At 49.4% G+C, this 15,165-nt stretch overlaps 1 protein-coding gene across 2 annotated transcripts in view; it reads left to right on the plus strand.

Moving 5' to 3' along the window:
• Window positions 1-15,165, plus strand: part of LOXL2 (lysyl oxidase like 2) — a 57,916-nt gene that overhangs the window by 37,982 nt on the left and 4,769 nt on the right. For both annotated transcript variants that reach the window (XM_019470398.1, XM_019470399.1), the window contains exons 7-11: window positions 6,918-7,069; window positions 7,809-7,976; window positions 10,961-11,126; window positions 11,358-11,601; window positions 14,652-14,767. In XM_019470398.1, coding sequence (XP_019325943.1) covers window positions 6,918-7,069; window positions 7,809-7,976; window positions 10,961-11,126; window positions 11,358-11,601; window positions 14,652-14,767 — 846 coding nt within the window. The remainder of the gene's footprint in view (window positions 1-6,917; window positions 7,070-7,808; window positions 7,977-10,960; window positions 11,127-11,357; window positions 11,602-14,651; window positions 14,768-15,165) is intronic.

A 15,165-nucleotide genomic window follows, 5' to 3' on the forward strand; every position in this document is an offset into this window, starting at 1 on the left:
GGTCTAGTGATGATGAGTTTAACCTTTCCCAACTGATCTCACCCCTACGTAATGTAGGGATCTCTATTACGTGTCTCTTCTTTGAGCGCATAATTGTTGCTCTAGCTGCACTGTTGATTCATACTCTGATCCTTAGCTTGAGGAGATGACCTATTTATTCCCAAGTGACACCTTAACAGAGAATCGTTGTGTGTATGAATGGATCAGCTTTCAAATAATGCTGTTCAATCCTCATTTTATTTCAAGGCGTTTTTTCCCAAATGTAGCTACATCAGTGCAGTTTTTATGGATTCCTAACTTTTATTTTCCTGTTCTCTTTTATTCCTTTAAGGATGTTTGCCAGCAGAAGGAAGCAGCATTACTGGGCTTACTCAATGGACTGCAGTGGGAATGAGGCTCATATCTCCAGCTGCAAACTGGGCAATCACCTCAATGTGAATGCAGAGAAGAACACGACCTGTGAGAACGGGATGCCTGCAGTAGTCAGCTGTGTCCCCGGACGTGCCTTTGCCCCCAGCAGCCACAGTGGCTTCCGAAAAGCCTTCAGGCAGGAGGTGAGCAGGGAGTGAATGCAGCCTGTCAAGTAGGAAAAGCCTGGGGGTGTAACTACTCGCCATCAGTTATCAGCTGTAGGGCCTGAGCATGTGTATGCCCATAGCCACAAACCAGCCTGTTGTGCAAATGTCCCCTCTTTGTACTCCTTTCTCACTACAAGCCCAGCTGAGTTTCTGTCCTCGCAAAGACGTGGTACCTTGCCTCCGTCTACAGCCCTCAGAAGGGTGGGAGACTGGCTCGCCGCTGCAGCTGGCAAGGCTGCGAGCAAGTAGTAAGAAAATACATTTGTCACATTTCTGTTTGAGCTGTTCTGTTCAAGCCAATTGAATGCATGCCCGGCTGCTGCTGGGCTTTGCTGTTTCACAGTCACTTGAATACTGCTGGGTTGTTTCTCCCGTAGAGGTACAAGGGAAATAAGCTGGCGTTTCCCCTGCCCCTGTAGCTTCTGCAAAGAAATGCCCTGAGAGACTGGGAAAACATGGCCTACAGGAAAGGTTGAAAAAGCTGTGTTTGTTTAGTCTAGCGAGGAGAGGGCTGAGTGTAGCATAAAAATTCTAAGATATGCAAAAGGCTGTTACAAAAACTACCCTAGAGTCAGTTGTTCTCAGTGTCAGTGGGGTGACCGAATGTGAAAGAATAGCTTAACTTGCAGCAAATGTGGTTTAGATTGATGCCAATGGAAGTTTTCCAGCCATAAGGTACGTGCGGCCTTAGGATACAGCGGTGATCTCAGGGTCTGGGGGCCCTTAATGCTGTGTTAGAGGGTGGTTTTTTGCAGGGTGCGTTAGGTGCTTTGGATCCAGCCTATAGCCCTTGGCTGTAGCCTGCACCCCCCAGCCATATACCTCTGCGACTTTAGGAGTGGGCTTTCTCTTGGCACCTGAGAAGACCCCAGACCACACCTCCAGCCACTGCTGTAGTGGGAGTAGCGCAGCCCTGTCTGTGGTTCGCTTGCCTGGAGTCCAGGCGCTTCTCTGCCCGAGAGCTTGCAGGATCTAGGCCTCAAAGGTGAAAGGTCTTGTAAATCATTACTGATCTTCTGAGCCACGCACGCTGCCAAGTAATTCCTTAAGCCTTTGTGTAGGCTTTGGATGTCCTTCGTGTGACCCCAGCCTGGAGAACTGTATATGCTTCCAGTTTTAAAAGTTAAAGGTTTTTTTTTTTTTTGCTCTCAAACTCTATACAAATCACGTGGTGTTCCCGTACCTAAGACTCAGCTCCCACTGCAACAAGGCTTCTCTCAGGTGCAATAGCTGGCAGGTGTCTCTGCTTGGTACTGGGGAAAGACGTAAGCGATGTATAGTTGGTGACTAATAGAAATATAAGAAGAATAGAAATTAATGGAACTGGGCCTGCCATTCAGCTGTGTGTTTCTGACCGCGATCTGCCAGATCACTTATTCCACTAGTCCTGACTGCAGCAGACAGATAGGTTTTACGTGGCTCAAGTTCCACGTTGGTCTCCTTGGTTAACCCAGGACCCCTGTCTGGAGATCTGTACAGCAACTGAATCCATCTAGTGGCTGAACCACAGGCAGCAAGTGGATGAGAGCAGCGTGCTAGCTGGCTCGGTGCGATTCCCAAGCCTCTCCTATAAGGCTCCCAAGAGATATGGTACAACAGCTGCGTTGTTGCATGTCCAGCCACTCCTGTGTGCAGCAGCACTCTTCTGCTGCAGAACTGCTTGTGTGAAAAAGGCTCCTAAATCCAAGCACTAAAACTGCAGAGAACCAAGGTGTCTCTTTTTATTCTCTGCCCACGTGTAGGGACGTGACAAACATGTCTATGCGTACCATAAGTCTTAGCAGATAAAGATCTCCTTTCATCCAGCACTTTTAGCCTTTTGTATTTTGTGGTGGTTGTTTTAAGGTGCCTCAGGGTAATGCTTTTTGGGCCACAACTTACCTGCAGCCACACGCTGTAAATAAGAGCTGTAAAGAAAGGATGCTTCTTTCCTAGGCAGTGGTAACACCACTGCTGTCTGTGTCTTCCAGCAACCACTGGTGAGGCTGAAAGGGGGAGCCAACACTGGCGAAGGCCGAGTTGAAGTGCTGAAAAACGGGGAGTGGGGAACAGTTTGCGACGATAACTGGAACCTGGTGTCAGCCAGCGTGGTCTGCCGAGAGCTGGGCTTCGGGAGCGCCAAGGAGGCAATAACGGGCGCAAGGCTTGGGCAAGGTAAGAGCAGTGAGAGCTCCCGGGACTGTTCGTGCCTTGTCCACCTCCGAGAACGGTTTCATGATTCAGGGCAGAGTGTATTTTTACTGGGATGTTTGTTTTGGGGACCAGGAATTTATTCTCCACCCTTAATAAGTCTCTTGAGTCCAGGAGCTTGAGGCCGAACTGGAATATAGGACTTAGAAAAATCTTGAGATTCCTTGAAAGAGGTCTAGTGATGATGAGTTTAACCTTTCCCTCAGACAGCTGTTCCAGTAATTACTTCTTCGTTATCACATCCGTTGCTCTCAAATTCTCTTTGAGTTCTCTAGATCCGCATCATGGTGTAATGCATTACTAGAAGGTTCCTGGCAAAAATGGGTCCTGGATCTAGACTTCAAACGCTCTCCAATTTAAGACCAGAACATTAATTTAGCCCATTATAAATAGAAGGGCATTTGAACAGCTCAGAGCCAGGTTTGGGTTTGGATTTCCTGTATTTGGGAGTTGGTTTAAATCCCAAACTGTGGTAAATGGTAACTCAAAGCCTAACGTACGCCCTCTCAAACCACCTTCTGATTCACACGCCTTGCTCCCATAGTGCAAACCCTAAAGAAAATTACACCAAACCCTTTAATGTGAGACTAAATGAATGGGTGAAATTTCTTCAGCCCAGCATGGCTTGGAGAAGGGGAGGGAAAGTAACAACACATGTAAAGCACAGTGGTGGTGTCTGGAATCTGGAAAGCTTTAAAATGTGACCTGTCCATTGGATTTGCCAAAAAAATCTTGCGGTGGGATGCAGGGAGCTGCTAATGTGTTTAGCTGCATCTAGGAAACAGCGTAATCATCATGGGGGGGAAGCAGCTGCCACGGGAGGGAGGAGAACACACCGTTCCCTGCCATCTCCCGCAGCTGCAGCCTGGAAACTCTTAGCAGCGGCTGCTGGTTCCCACACGCTTTCCTTTCTTTTAACGTTAAACACTGTCAGTCGATCAGTGCACCCTGTCAAAACTGCCCTCTGGGGTGACAAGCGGCTGGTAAACTCCCTTCAGCAGCCGGATCATCACATTGTGGTAGGAAAAGGAGCTCTTTTGGCCCAAACTCATCTCCACACTCCCGTGGCACAGGGGAGTCTCACAGCTGTTAAACTCTGTGTCCGCGTGCATGCTTACGCTTTGCTTTGTTACAGCTGCATCTCGGTGAATTTGTGTGTTCAAAGACTCATTTGAAGGTCCGGTCTCATCCTTGCTGTGCTGGAGATGTAATTTCACAGGGTAAAACGCGTAAAGATGGGCTACGTGTTAAATCAGTGTGCAGTGTCTAGAAGTCCCAGTTAAGACAGTGACCTGTGGGAGATGAGTGCCTACCACAAGGAGTTCAGGGTATGGAGAAGATGATTTATTCTCACTTTTATAGATGGGCAACTGAGACCCAGATCAAACAATTTACCCTTATTCACACAAGAGTTGTCTGAAAGGAAGATACTGAGCCCACGTCTCCCGAATGTGTTGTCCACTGCAGCGCCCTGGGAGGGAGAACATAGAATAAAACCACAAGCAGTAGGTGAATGTATATGTTGAATATACAGTCCTAATCCTGTTCTTATGCTAAAGGGAACGGCATGGGAGGAAATATAATTTTTATCACCATGTTTCAGCACATATAGCAATGCAGTTTGGCTACGTTTCAGTGCCTGGGACAGCAGCGCTTACTGCCTCCACGTATCATAAAAAAATTTCCCCAAGAAGAGCGAATGTGCCAGGGTTACGTGGCTCAGCGCCATGTCATTTCATTGGTATGACTTTGTCGGGCTGTTTCAGTGGAGAATGTCAGACTGGATCCATCCTGCATTCTTGGTGCATCACCCTCCCATTCTGGTCAGCATCAAGGCGTTCCTCCTACTCAAACTGTTCGTTGGCTTGCAAAACGACTAGGTCAGTGTCACCATTTCCAGATGTAGACCACAAACAGGATTTTAATGAGAGAGAAGCAAAAAAGGCTAGCTTATACGTTCCCCAGCGGCCTCAGCCTAGGAGTCTGCTCCCACATTGTATAGATCTTGTGTGATGGGTGGATACAGGGCTGGCCGAAGTGCTAAGGTGCAAAAGGTGGCCAGAGCCAAATTAATTCTGTGGATGGGATTGAACCCAATACATTTACACCTCTGCCTTTGTTGTTCTTGCTGCCATTGTCAGAAGAAGGCTCTAGGGTACATCCTAGAGCCATCATTCCACCACACAATCATGGAAATATGCTAGAGAGCATTTTTTTTTTCTCTTTTCTGTTTTCCCTGTGCCTCAGCAGAAGTCTGAGGAGGTGAGGGGTTCACCAGACAGGTCATTAAACTGTCACCCACGGTTAGGTCTCTGAGTCACAGGTGTGCTGGCTGCCACATAGTGTTAGAAAGGCTCCAGATGGCAGTAGGAAGAGGCTTTTTAAGCAAAAGGATCCCACCTACTGTTAATAAACCAATTACGTTTTCCTGCCTTCCAGAGTCAGCCCTTCCCTTTGAACTAAAAGGAGCAGGCTTGAAGTTGGGTAAAATTTTCCTTTCCAGAGGAATGAGCAAAAGAGGGTTCATGGTGAGGCAGTGCGTGCCCGGGATGCTGTTGGTCAGAGCACAGTTGGCAGTTCTGCCACTGTCTAACTTTGGGAAATCTGTCTCGTCCCTGGGTGCGGACGAAGAAACGGAGCCAGCAGCCAGGATGCCATTGCCATGGTCTGTTCCCTGCTGATTCGAATGGTCTGAGACAGGTACAGCTCTCTGGCTCTGCGGAGCCCTCATCACTCGTGCTATGATGAGAATAGTGTTGCAGGAATGAAGAATCAACAGTCACTGTCAGAAATGGTAAGAAAACAGTTGCTTTTCTACCTCCGTTACCCAGATCGGTCAGCCTGGCCTCCGGCAGCCTACCGCTGTGTGCTATGCATACTGAGAAGGGGAACTCCAAACTGAACGCCAATTCCTATATCTGGTGTTGGTGAACCTCTTCCAGCTGCTGGAAAGAGCTGGTGAAGGGGTATCAGTGGGTGGATGCTGCTTTCTTGGAAGCGTCTCCTGTGGCTTTTGCCTTTCATCGCCACCATCATGGTGCTGCTCCTGGCTGCTGGGTGGAAACGGGCGCACCTGCGGCTCAGACAGGAGTGCCTGGCCAAAGGCTGCGGTGAAACAAGCCACCTGCAGGTCAGAGCACAGTGTCTGCCAGCGTTTTGATTATGCCGAGTCCGGAGAGAGCACGTTGACAGCAAAGTTCAGAAGTGGTTTTTATTCTCTGCCTCCCATCTCTGAAAGCTTCCTAGAAACTGCTGGAGACCGGAGGTTCTCCATCTGCTACTTGCAGGGATCTCCTGTCAAAACTACCCGGTGTGTTTCCATCAGCAGTTACTTGTGGATTATATGGGCTCCAAGAAAGACTCTGGTTGTTCTTTTGTGATGAAGATCATCTGCTGGAACCTCTGATTCATCCCCCCCAAAAAAACTTCTTTCTAACCAGTTTGGGGCTCAGTTTGGAAACGGGACCTGAGAGCTTTACAGGCAGGATTATTGCCTTCTCCTATGTGTGTCTCTCCTCTTGCTGTGTCTCTTTGGTGGAAATGACAGTTGTCTGCTGTCACTTGTCCAGAGAGGAACCAAATTATTCAACTTGGCTCCCAACAGCTTGAGGCCATTCTCTGCCGTACGAATTGATGTTCGCTCTCGTTTCCATCAGTGTTGTTGGAGTCTGTAACACACGCCTGCCCCAGAGCTGTTTCACTGACTTCTCGCACATCCCTGTGGTGTTATGTTTTGTTGTCCCAGCAAACGTGTCTATGTCCCATTTAAATGTCAGGGCTTGATTGGGAGCAGATTCCGGCATACAGACCCAGCCAGAAAGTCATAATTTGCAAATTCCTCCAGCTGAAGTTTGTAAATTATGTAACAATGGAAACTTGGCTTTTTCTGCGGTTCTTGCGTGCTTGAGTCCCAGAGACTACTGGAAAGAATTTAATGGTAAAATTATTAATAATAATCTTGCAGATTTTTGTTTTATTTTTACAAGAAATCACTGGAATTTTTCAGGATTACCGTGTTTTGAATGCTAGAGGCTAGTGTGATGTCCGCAATGTATTAATAAACTGTTATTGGATATTTCTTCACCACGCAGTAGCACGGACAGAAGGTAAGGACTCTCTTCTTTTTTTTTTCTTCTTTTCTTCCCCTAGGCATGGGTCCAATTCATCTAAACGAAATTGACTGTACGGGCTTTGAAAAATCAGTCACGGACTGCAAGTTCAACATGGAGTCGCAGGGCTGTAACCATGAAGAAGATGCTGCTGTGAGATGCAATGTTCCAGCCATGGGTTTCCAGAATCAGGTGAGGAGCCAAGTGATCCGGATGCGAGCGAGCGTGGTGAGGTGTTTTCATCCTTGGAGCATCATCTGCCCTCCCTTGCTATGCCGTGCAGGGCGTCTGGGTAGGATCATTTCACCTAAGCCGTGCCTATTCAATTTAGATTTTAACATCTGCATTGTATTAGACAGGAGGGCAAATAAGGATGATGCTCCCTTTTTCCACTGAGCTTTGAGCTCCTCCCAGTATGACGGGGCTTATAAATGAGTGAAGTGCCACTTCAGCTGCAACCCGTGGAGTCCACTGGCCCTGTAAAGCTGGTGCGTGTCCCTGTCGTGATGGGATCTTGGTTGGGTCTCGTGACAGCGGTACCCGGGTGGCTGCTGGCGTAGGGGCTGCTGGCATCTTTGTCACATGGAGCTTAACAACTAACTACATGAAGCAGACACAGGTTCCTCTGGGTAAATGCTCCTGCCAAAGGTCCAGAGGGGGGAAGCTTTCATAGGGAGTGTGTTACTCTCTTGCAGCTGGTACAGGGCACTTTCAGATGTTGGGCTTGGCCAGGCTGCTTCCTGTCCAGGGTGGGAGATGAAGAACCAAACCGCATCAACTGGTCTGCTAGCAGCTGAACTGAGGTTTCTGGGCTCAGTGACTTTAACCACAAGCCTTGAGAAGACTCTGAGCATTGCTTGCCCAACTGTTGCATCTTCCCTATAAAGTTTGCTACGACATTTATTCACGTATGAGTTTTTATGCCCTGCAGCTGCGTCTCAGTGGCGGCCGCAACCCTTACGAGGGCCGGGTGGAGGTCCTGGCAGAGCGCAACGGCACTCTGAAGTGGGGCACCGTCTGCAGCGAGAACTGGAGCACCGTAGAGGCCATGGTGGTGTGTCGGCAGCTGGGCCTGGGGTTCGCCAGCCATGCTTTCCAGGTGAGTCCCTGTGCCCTCCCGTGCGTGTGTTTCAGATGTGGTGGCCTGTGTGTGGTTGGGTAGGGGCTACTGGAGGAGGAGGAGGAAGGCTTATTAAAAAAACAAACCCACAAACCACAGCGTTCAGGTTCAAGGCATTAGCTGGAGAGACCCTGAAGGTTAAACCTCATTGCACAACAACCATTGGGGGAAATTCAGAGCAGAAAGAGCTCTTGCAGCTCTGGGCAAAGCTGCTGTTTTCATGCTGCTCGGGGCTCAGATTTCCTGGGAAGCCTGACTCCCTTAGCCCTGGTTGTGCTGGTGGTTACATGCAGTTTCTTGTCCCTCCCTGAGTCAGTGGGGAGTTGAACTCCTCAGGCTGACTGAAGTGTGGAAGCCAAGTCTAAGGTGGTGTCAAATCACTTGAAAACAATTTGATTTAACTACAATCCTGTAGTTACTTCTCAGTGCAGTGTGTACACTAGTGTGCGGTGGAGCTGTATGCATTTCTTGCTCCTCTAATGACAAATGCCCTAAACCCTCCCTGCTTGCACACGACTTAAGAATGGCGCTTAATAAAGGGATAAAAGCTACCAACTAACAAGCTTGGGATAACCACAAAGGAATAAAGTGTTCTTTCCCAGCAAACCTCTTTGGCACAGCGAACGGCAGCCTGCTGTGCTGGCTGGAGGAAAGCAAGCAGCAACTGTAAGAGCTGGAAGGAGGGAAGGCAACAGCTTCCCACCCAGTTCCCAGAAGGATAAATGGCACCACATGTAAGCAGCTGGTGTAGGCCAATAACCCTGGTGCAAGATACTCTTCTGTACTGATACATCCCTCAACAAGGATCACAAGGTGAAAGAGGGGCAGGCAGACCTAGGTCTAATGGTAGATCTTGAAAGGAAATATATAACCTCTGGGCCTTTATTGCAGTTCCCAGACACCGGGAAAATGGGGATTTGGGCTCCTAAAATAAACTGGTTTCTCCCTAGGACAAAGTAATCCCCTGCCAGAACTTGATGTCTTGCTGTGCTCTGGAAATGCAGCCACTTTGAGGCATTTCAACCGAGAATCAACAATCGCCAGCAGCTTTGGGGGGAACTTAGGCTCAAATGGCCACCGAATAAATAAACTTCATGTGTGTTTATATAGATGAAACCCGCACACAGAAAACAGCCTTAGATCAGTTCTGGAAAGAAAACTATTTTCCCCAAACAATTTCTGGAAATCAAAAACTCGGGCAAGCAAGTAAAATGTGGTTGCAGGGAGTGGAGGCTGTCCCCGTTCTCCAAGCCCAGGGTCCGGTCGGCTCTGCTGTATTTTTGTGCCGTGTCTGGCCTGCTCAGCATTCAGACGCAGCCGGTTCCGCTGGGCTGCAGCGATAAACCCAGTAAGAATGAGCGTTTCTGCTGACTGCCTGCTGGTTTTGTGCAGGGAGGAACAATAAGGCCCTGAAATGACCAATAGCCTCAGCATTCTTGGGGCTGGTTGTTGCCTATTGAGAAAGCAGGAGAGACTGTAGGCAGAAATGGACAGTTAAAACTCTGCCTGGAGAGCGCAGTCCTGCAATGAGTTTGTCTTTAAGGAGTGACCAAGCCGGGATCCAGGAGGACACGCTGGGCTCGCGGGCAGGCAGATTCCAACCGATTTAACTGTTATCCATGGCCAGAGAGGGGACCTGCAGGTCCCCGAGGGACACACTGGGGTCAGATACCTAGGAGGTAGAAGGCTGGAGCTGCCCATGCCACTGTTGCGGCAATGCCCCCGTGCAAGCTGGTTCCTCCAGCTGATTTGCTTGCGTAGCCGCCAAGCAGAGCGCAAGAGCTGAGGATAGCCAAGTCCCTTGAACGCTGGCCTTTCCAACTGCCTGGCTCTATTGACATAGCCCTGAGAGTCCAGCAAGAAACAAGACGTTTTTTCCTTTAGCTGAGACTGCTGGTATTTAGAACAGAAAAGGCCCTTATGCATATACCGGCTGCACCAGCTACATGAGCATAAAGCTACACTGTGTAGAACAGGGCAGCCCTGTGTGCGTGTGTGCAGAGAGTGTTGCTAACAGGGTTAACAAACAGCCTGTTGCAATGGAAGCAATGGTACAGATGGGTTTTCTTTTCCTGGAAACATACTCCCCGTTTTGACACTAACAGATGTGATTTTTTTTTTTTTTTCTTCTTTCTTCCCTCCCCTTCTCCCAAGCTGATTTTTTTTTTTTTCTTCTTCTTTCTTCCCTCCCCTTCTCCCAAGCCTTGCAGTTGCAGCTTCATTAGGGTTTAGTGCGCTTAGTTTTGTGAGCGGTGTTATGTTGTGAGTTAATTTTCTGTCATTCCCACAAGTTTTGTAAAACTGGGTGATGAAGATGAGTAGTGAGCAGGGTTTGAACATCTATGAATCCCCCCTCAGACCCAAGACGTGCAGACCCCGTTAGTCCTGGTACTCCTCAAATGCCTTGTTTCCACTGGCATTTCCAGCATGGCTGTTAATTCTGCCTCCCTTCCTTGTGCAAGCAGGCCCTCTGGCATTACTTGTGGCCCTCCCAAGTGCACAGATGTCACAAGACAGATGAGGTTTAATTGCTGGGCATCTCTCCCAAAGGCACAGCCTAGATGACTTAGAACAGCCCGAGGATGAATTAATCAGCTGGATGGGCAGAGCAGGGTGGAAAAGTGAGTTTACAGCTGGATTAAAAACAAGCAGAGGTTTAAACCACCTCAGAAACAAGGAGAGAGATTTGCTTAATGCTGGTCAGATGTTCAGGGCAGGGAACACAGTCAGCCTGGGTTTTAATCCCAGTCCCAGCCTTCTGCTTAAACGGACTTGGGTTCATTCCCTGAGTTGCTCTGCTCCAGCATCCTTTGGCAACATCTGTCTCCTTGATAGCGTTGGCTCTTGCACTGATCTTCCCCGGAGGGGGAATGCAAGTTACAGGGGGATGAATATTCCTCCAGCAGTCCTCTAAACACTGAAGGAAGAGCATGTGAAATGCCTTTTTCTGCCCTTCTGCCTAGGAAACGTGGTACTGGCATGGAGACATCAGCGCTGACAGTGTAGTCATGAGCGGTGTCAAGTGTTCGGGGACAGAGATGTCCCTGGCCCACTGTCGTCACGATGGAGCCGATGTCTCCTGTCCCAGAGGAGGTGGGCGTTTTGGTGCTGGTGTGTCCTGCTCAGAGAGTGAGTAACTCAGGTTTTATTTCATTTTGGCGTGTTTGCTCTGAGATATGCAGGAGAAATGGGGTTGGCCCATGCTATGCCTTGGATACGTCAAAACAGTGGCAAATTGCTGCTGATGGGGCTGAGAAATACAGTGCAAGGAAGGGGCTGGCCTCCATCTCTGGCAGACGCTTGTGGGGGTTTTTTAGTAGCCCCATCAGTTGATTTTAAACTTCCCTTCCCACCTGCCAGCTGCCCCTGACCTGGTGCTCAACGCCGAGCTGGTGGAGCAGACGTCCTACCTGGAGGACCGCCCAATGTTCATGCTGCAGTGCGCGCTCGAGGAGAACTGCCTGGCCAGCTCCGCCGTCAACACCTCCATCACTTCTGGGTACCGGCGCCTGCTGCGCTTCTCCTCCCAGATCCACAACAACGGGCAGTCCGACTTCCGCCCCAAGAACGGCCGCCACGCCTGGGTCTGGCACGACTGTCACCGGTGAGTGCCACGAGGACGGTTTTGCACGCTCGGTGCCTCCTTCCGTCCTCTTCTGCTGCCCAGGGGGGACTGTTTTGCCACGGGAGTACAGGGCTGAAACGCTGGAGCCGCGGCTGCAGAGCTGTGACGTGCGTTAGGGCAGCCGTCATCCTCTGACAGCAGGGAAACCAGCTTATTGCAGTAGAAATTACAGTTAAGAACTGGTACGTGAACAAGACGGATGGAGAGCTCTCGTCGTGAGGGATGTATGTGCAAGGACAGTACATACATGGGAGTACACATATGTACGGACAGAAGGCAGTGTGTGCCTGCGCACCCGCTGTGTGTAGAAAGATGTGGCCATCTGAGCTACTTCCCTCACCTGGGAAAGGACTCAAGAACATCCTGTAATTCTGCATTTTTTTTTTTAAAATGCATCTCAACTCCACTTAACCTGTGTACAGCCGGGAGATTGTTTTGTGCTTATTTTTGACAAACCGTAAATTCACCCCCGTAAACGCATCATTTTTCAGGGGGAAGCTGACAGTTTCAGCCAAAGTAAACCAGGGGGAGGAAAGAGAACTGGAACCAAGCCATCCAGATGCTTTGCTTCTGAAATGAGGGCTTGTAACAAGGTTGATTCTTCTCTAATTTGGGGTAAAAGGGAGCTAAGTCACTCGCAGCGCGCAGCTCTCGTCCTGCCGCTGTTTTAAGACTTTCGCTTTGTGAAAACATTAGAGCAGTAAATTCTCAAATCTAACGGTCCTTTATAGTCTTTGTAAGCAGCATGAGCGAGGCGAGACGTGTAGGTAGCACTGCATCAGTGGCCCGATGCTGCAGTGCTGCTGGCCTGAAGCTTCAGGTCGTGGCGTGGGGCAAACGTTGGCCACTTACCCCGCAGACAGGTTGGTTTGTAACGTTTGCGGTCGGAGGCGCAAGCAGAGCTAAAACCTTGGCAGCACGGAAGGTAAATAGGCTACGGTGTATTTAGGGGAGGAGGAAACCTGGCCCAGTGCAGTGCGAGTGTCTGCCTTTCTGGCCCTGTTGGGAAGGGGCTGGGTGAACACGCGGGTACCGCAAGGCTCTGAGCACGTCGCAGGCTGGTTAAAAAGGAGGGCACTCGGAGCTCTTCGGGAGAGACTGCGTAAGTGAGGTGAGACTGGGAAAGGATCAGGGAGAGGCCGAGAGCCATCTGTGTGCTTCAAACTGGATTCTGTTTATATGGAGGAGGATGAACTCGGTTCGTCTTCAATCTTTTCCAGTCTGTAAACACCAGAATGTAAACACCTCCTTGAATGATTCAGACATATTTCAGAAACTGAGTCAGACTTGAGAACCTCAAACTTTTATCAGAGGCAGCCAAATGAGACAGCCCCAAAGTCAACAGCTCAGCCGCTGCAGAATGCCTCTTCTTTCCTAGCTGCCTCGCTCCATCACTGGGAGCTTCTGTTTAGTTGGCTTTTGATGTGGAAGTAGAATAAAAATGGGAAAGACCTGTAGCAGGGTGTGAAAAGTGATTAACTTCTGGCAGGTGGCAATTTTTTTTATTTTTTTTTGGGGGGGAAAAGGCAGGAGGTGGTAAGAAACCCACTCTAGAGGAAAAATTTCTTTCCCTTCCCTCCTTGGTCCTCCTTTATCTGTAAATATGTGTGCAGAGCGATGCTGCAGTAATGGTGGTTGGAAGTTTTTAAGCCATGATTATTTTTACAGCCGGAAAGGAGAGGATTTCTGCACTTTTTTTTTTTCTTAAAACTCCTAAGGAACGGCTTTTGAATTGGGGCCTGGCTGTGCAGTTGCCTCACTCCTCAGTCGAGCTATGCAGACGGGCTCTGGTGTGTCTCAGTGTTCCCATAGTTGGGGGAGACGCGCAGAGATTTAAGGACCCACTCTGCTCTCGGCACCCGCGGTTGCTCTCCCATCCCCGCAATGTGCTCACGCTGTGGGTTTGTTCCCGATTCCAAAGCCGGGATCAAATGCAATGTGTTGCATCAGCGTGACCGCATCTATGCGCCCAGCCCTGACCACGTGCAGCACGCAACTGTGTTTTAATTGGGTACTTCCATCTGCTTCCTGCTCTACAAGTCCCGTGGACTTCAACTAGACCAAAGCACAGGCTTAATTTTTTGCTGAACCAACAGTGTGGCATAGAAAAGGTCGATGTTAGAGCTCAACATCACCCAAACCCTGCTGTGGTCTCATTTTGCTAGTTAGGGGGCTACAGCACAGCTTGCGTGCTCTCTCTTAACTGTTGCTGTGCCCAACAGCGCTGGAGCATTCCTGATAGCGGCCCAGCTCAGGCTGAGTTGACACTAACAGTTCCCCGTTTAAAATTATGAAACGTATCATGTGTGAACCCAGCTGTCGGGTTGTTTAGATCTGAGCGGAGCGAGTGCCGAGAGAAGCTGGTTCCATCTGTTGTTAGTTTTCTGCCAATAAATTTACATTCTGCTACTTAAAAATAAATAAATCAAATGGAAATAGCCAGGTTGCTGGTCTGGGCACATCCAGCTCTGTTTGCAGCCTGTTGTTAAGGAGCAGGTGAAATATTTCTTGTTCTGGTAAATGACAGGGCCACTAGAAATCATGACCTGGCTGATGATGGCTTTCATTTCCCCCCCCCTTCCTTGCCATTATAAAACGTGGTGTGATCCTACGAAGGCTGGGGCAAGGCTCTCCCCTGGAAGAGCTTTAGCACTTGATAGGTAAACAAATATCCGGGTCAGGAGCCAGCGTGAAGGCGGCATCGGTGACGGTGCCACGTAGGATTATGCCCAGGGGACTATTTCCTGGCTCTGGTTTCTCTCGCTCTTCCTCCTGTAGCACCGCTTGGGCTGTAGCACTTCATGTGTTGTCGTGTATTTACCCCCGTGGCCGTGGGGCTGGGAGGTGAAATGCCTGGCCCGAGGGATGCAACAGCACAAAGAGTCGAGTCTGGGCTACTCGCATCCAAGTCGTTGTGCCCTAGCCACTGGACCATCTCTGCTGGGGCAGACTGTGCAGCACTTTAGACCTGGTAATTAAAGGGGTGTCTGTTTTCCCTAAAGATAATTCTCCCTGTCTGTGCCCTGCAGGCATTACCACAGCATGGAGGTTTTTACCCACTATGATCTATTGAACCTCAATGGAACCAAGGTGGCTGAAGGACACAAAGCCAGCTTCTGCCTGGAAGACACCGAATGCGAAGCAGGTATATTTGCCAGAGCCCTTTGGGCCGGGAATTTATTGCTGTCCCCATACAGATGACTGGCTTCAAAGATGCTGTCAAAGTCCTGAGCAGGGCTAGAACGTGGCCTGACAGGAGCCAGAGACCAGTCCTGAGGTTATGTATGTATGGAGCGGTCTCTACAGGTCCAAGAGAATCCCCGGGAGGCCCCGTATGCTGAGGCTTTCAGACCTCAGCCCCTTGCGCCCTTACTCTGAGCTGCTCTGAAAAACCAAGCGTGCATTTTCGGATTCCCGTAAAGTGAGAAATTCTAAAACGTGCCGCTAGGTGATGAGGCACGGAAGGTGGCAGCTCCCCCCGTGCAGTTAAGCAGTACGTGTATTTCAATACAAGGCACCGAGCAAGACACTGTTGTGTTAAAT

The sequence above is a fragment of the Aptenodytes forsteri genome, unplaced genomic scaffold (genome assembly GCF_000699145.1).
Source record: "Aptenodytes forsteri isolate BGI_AS27 unplaced genomic scaffold, ASM69914v1 Scaffold158, whole genome shotgun sequence".
Taxonomy (NCBI): domain Eukaryota; kingdom Metazoa; phylum Chordata; class Aves; order Sphenisciformes; family Spheniscidae; genus Aptenodytes; species Aptenodytes forsteri.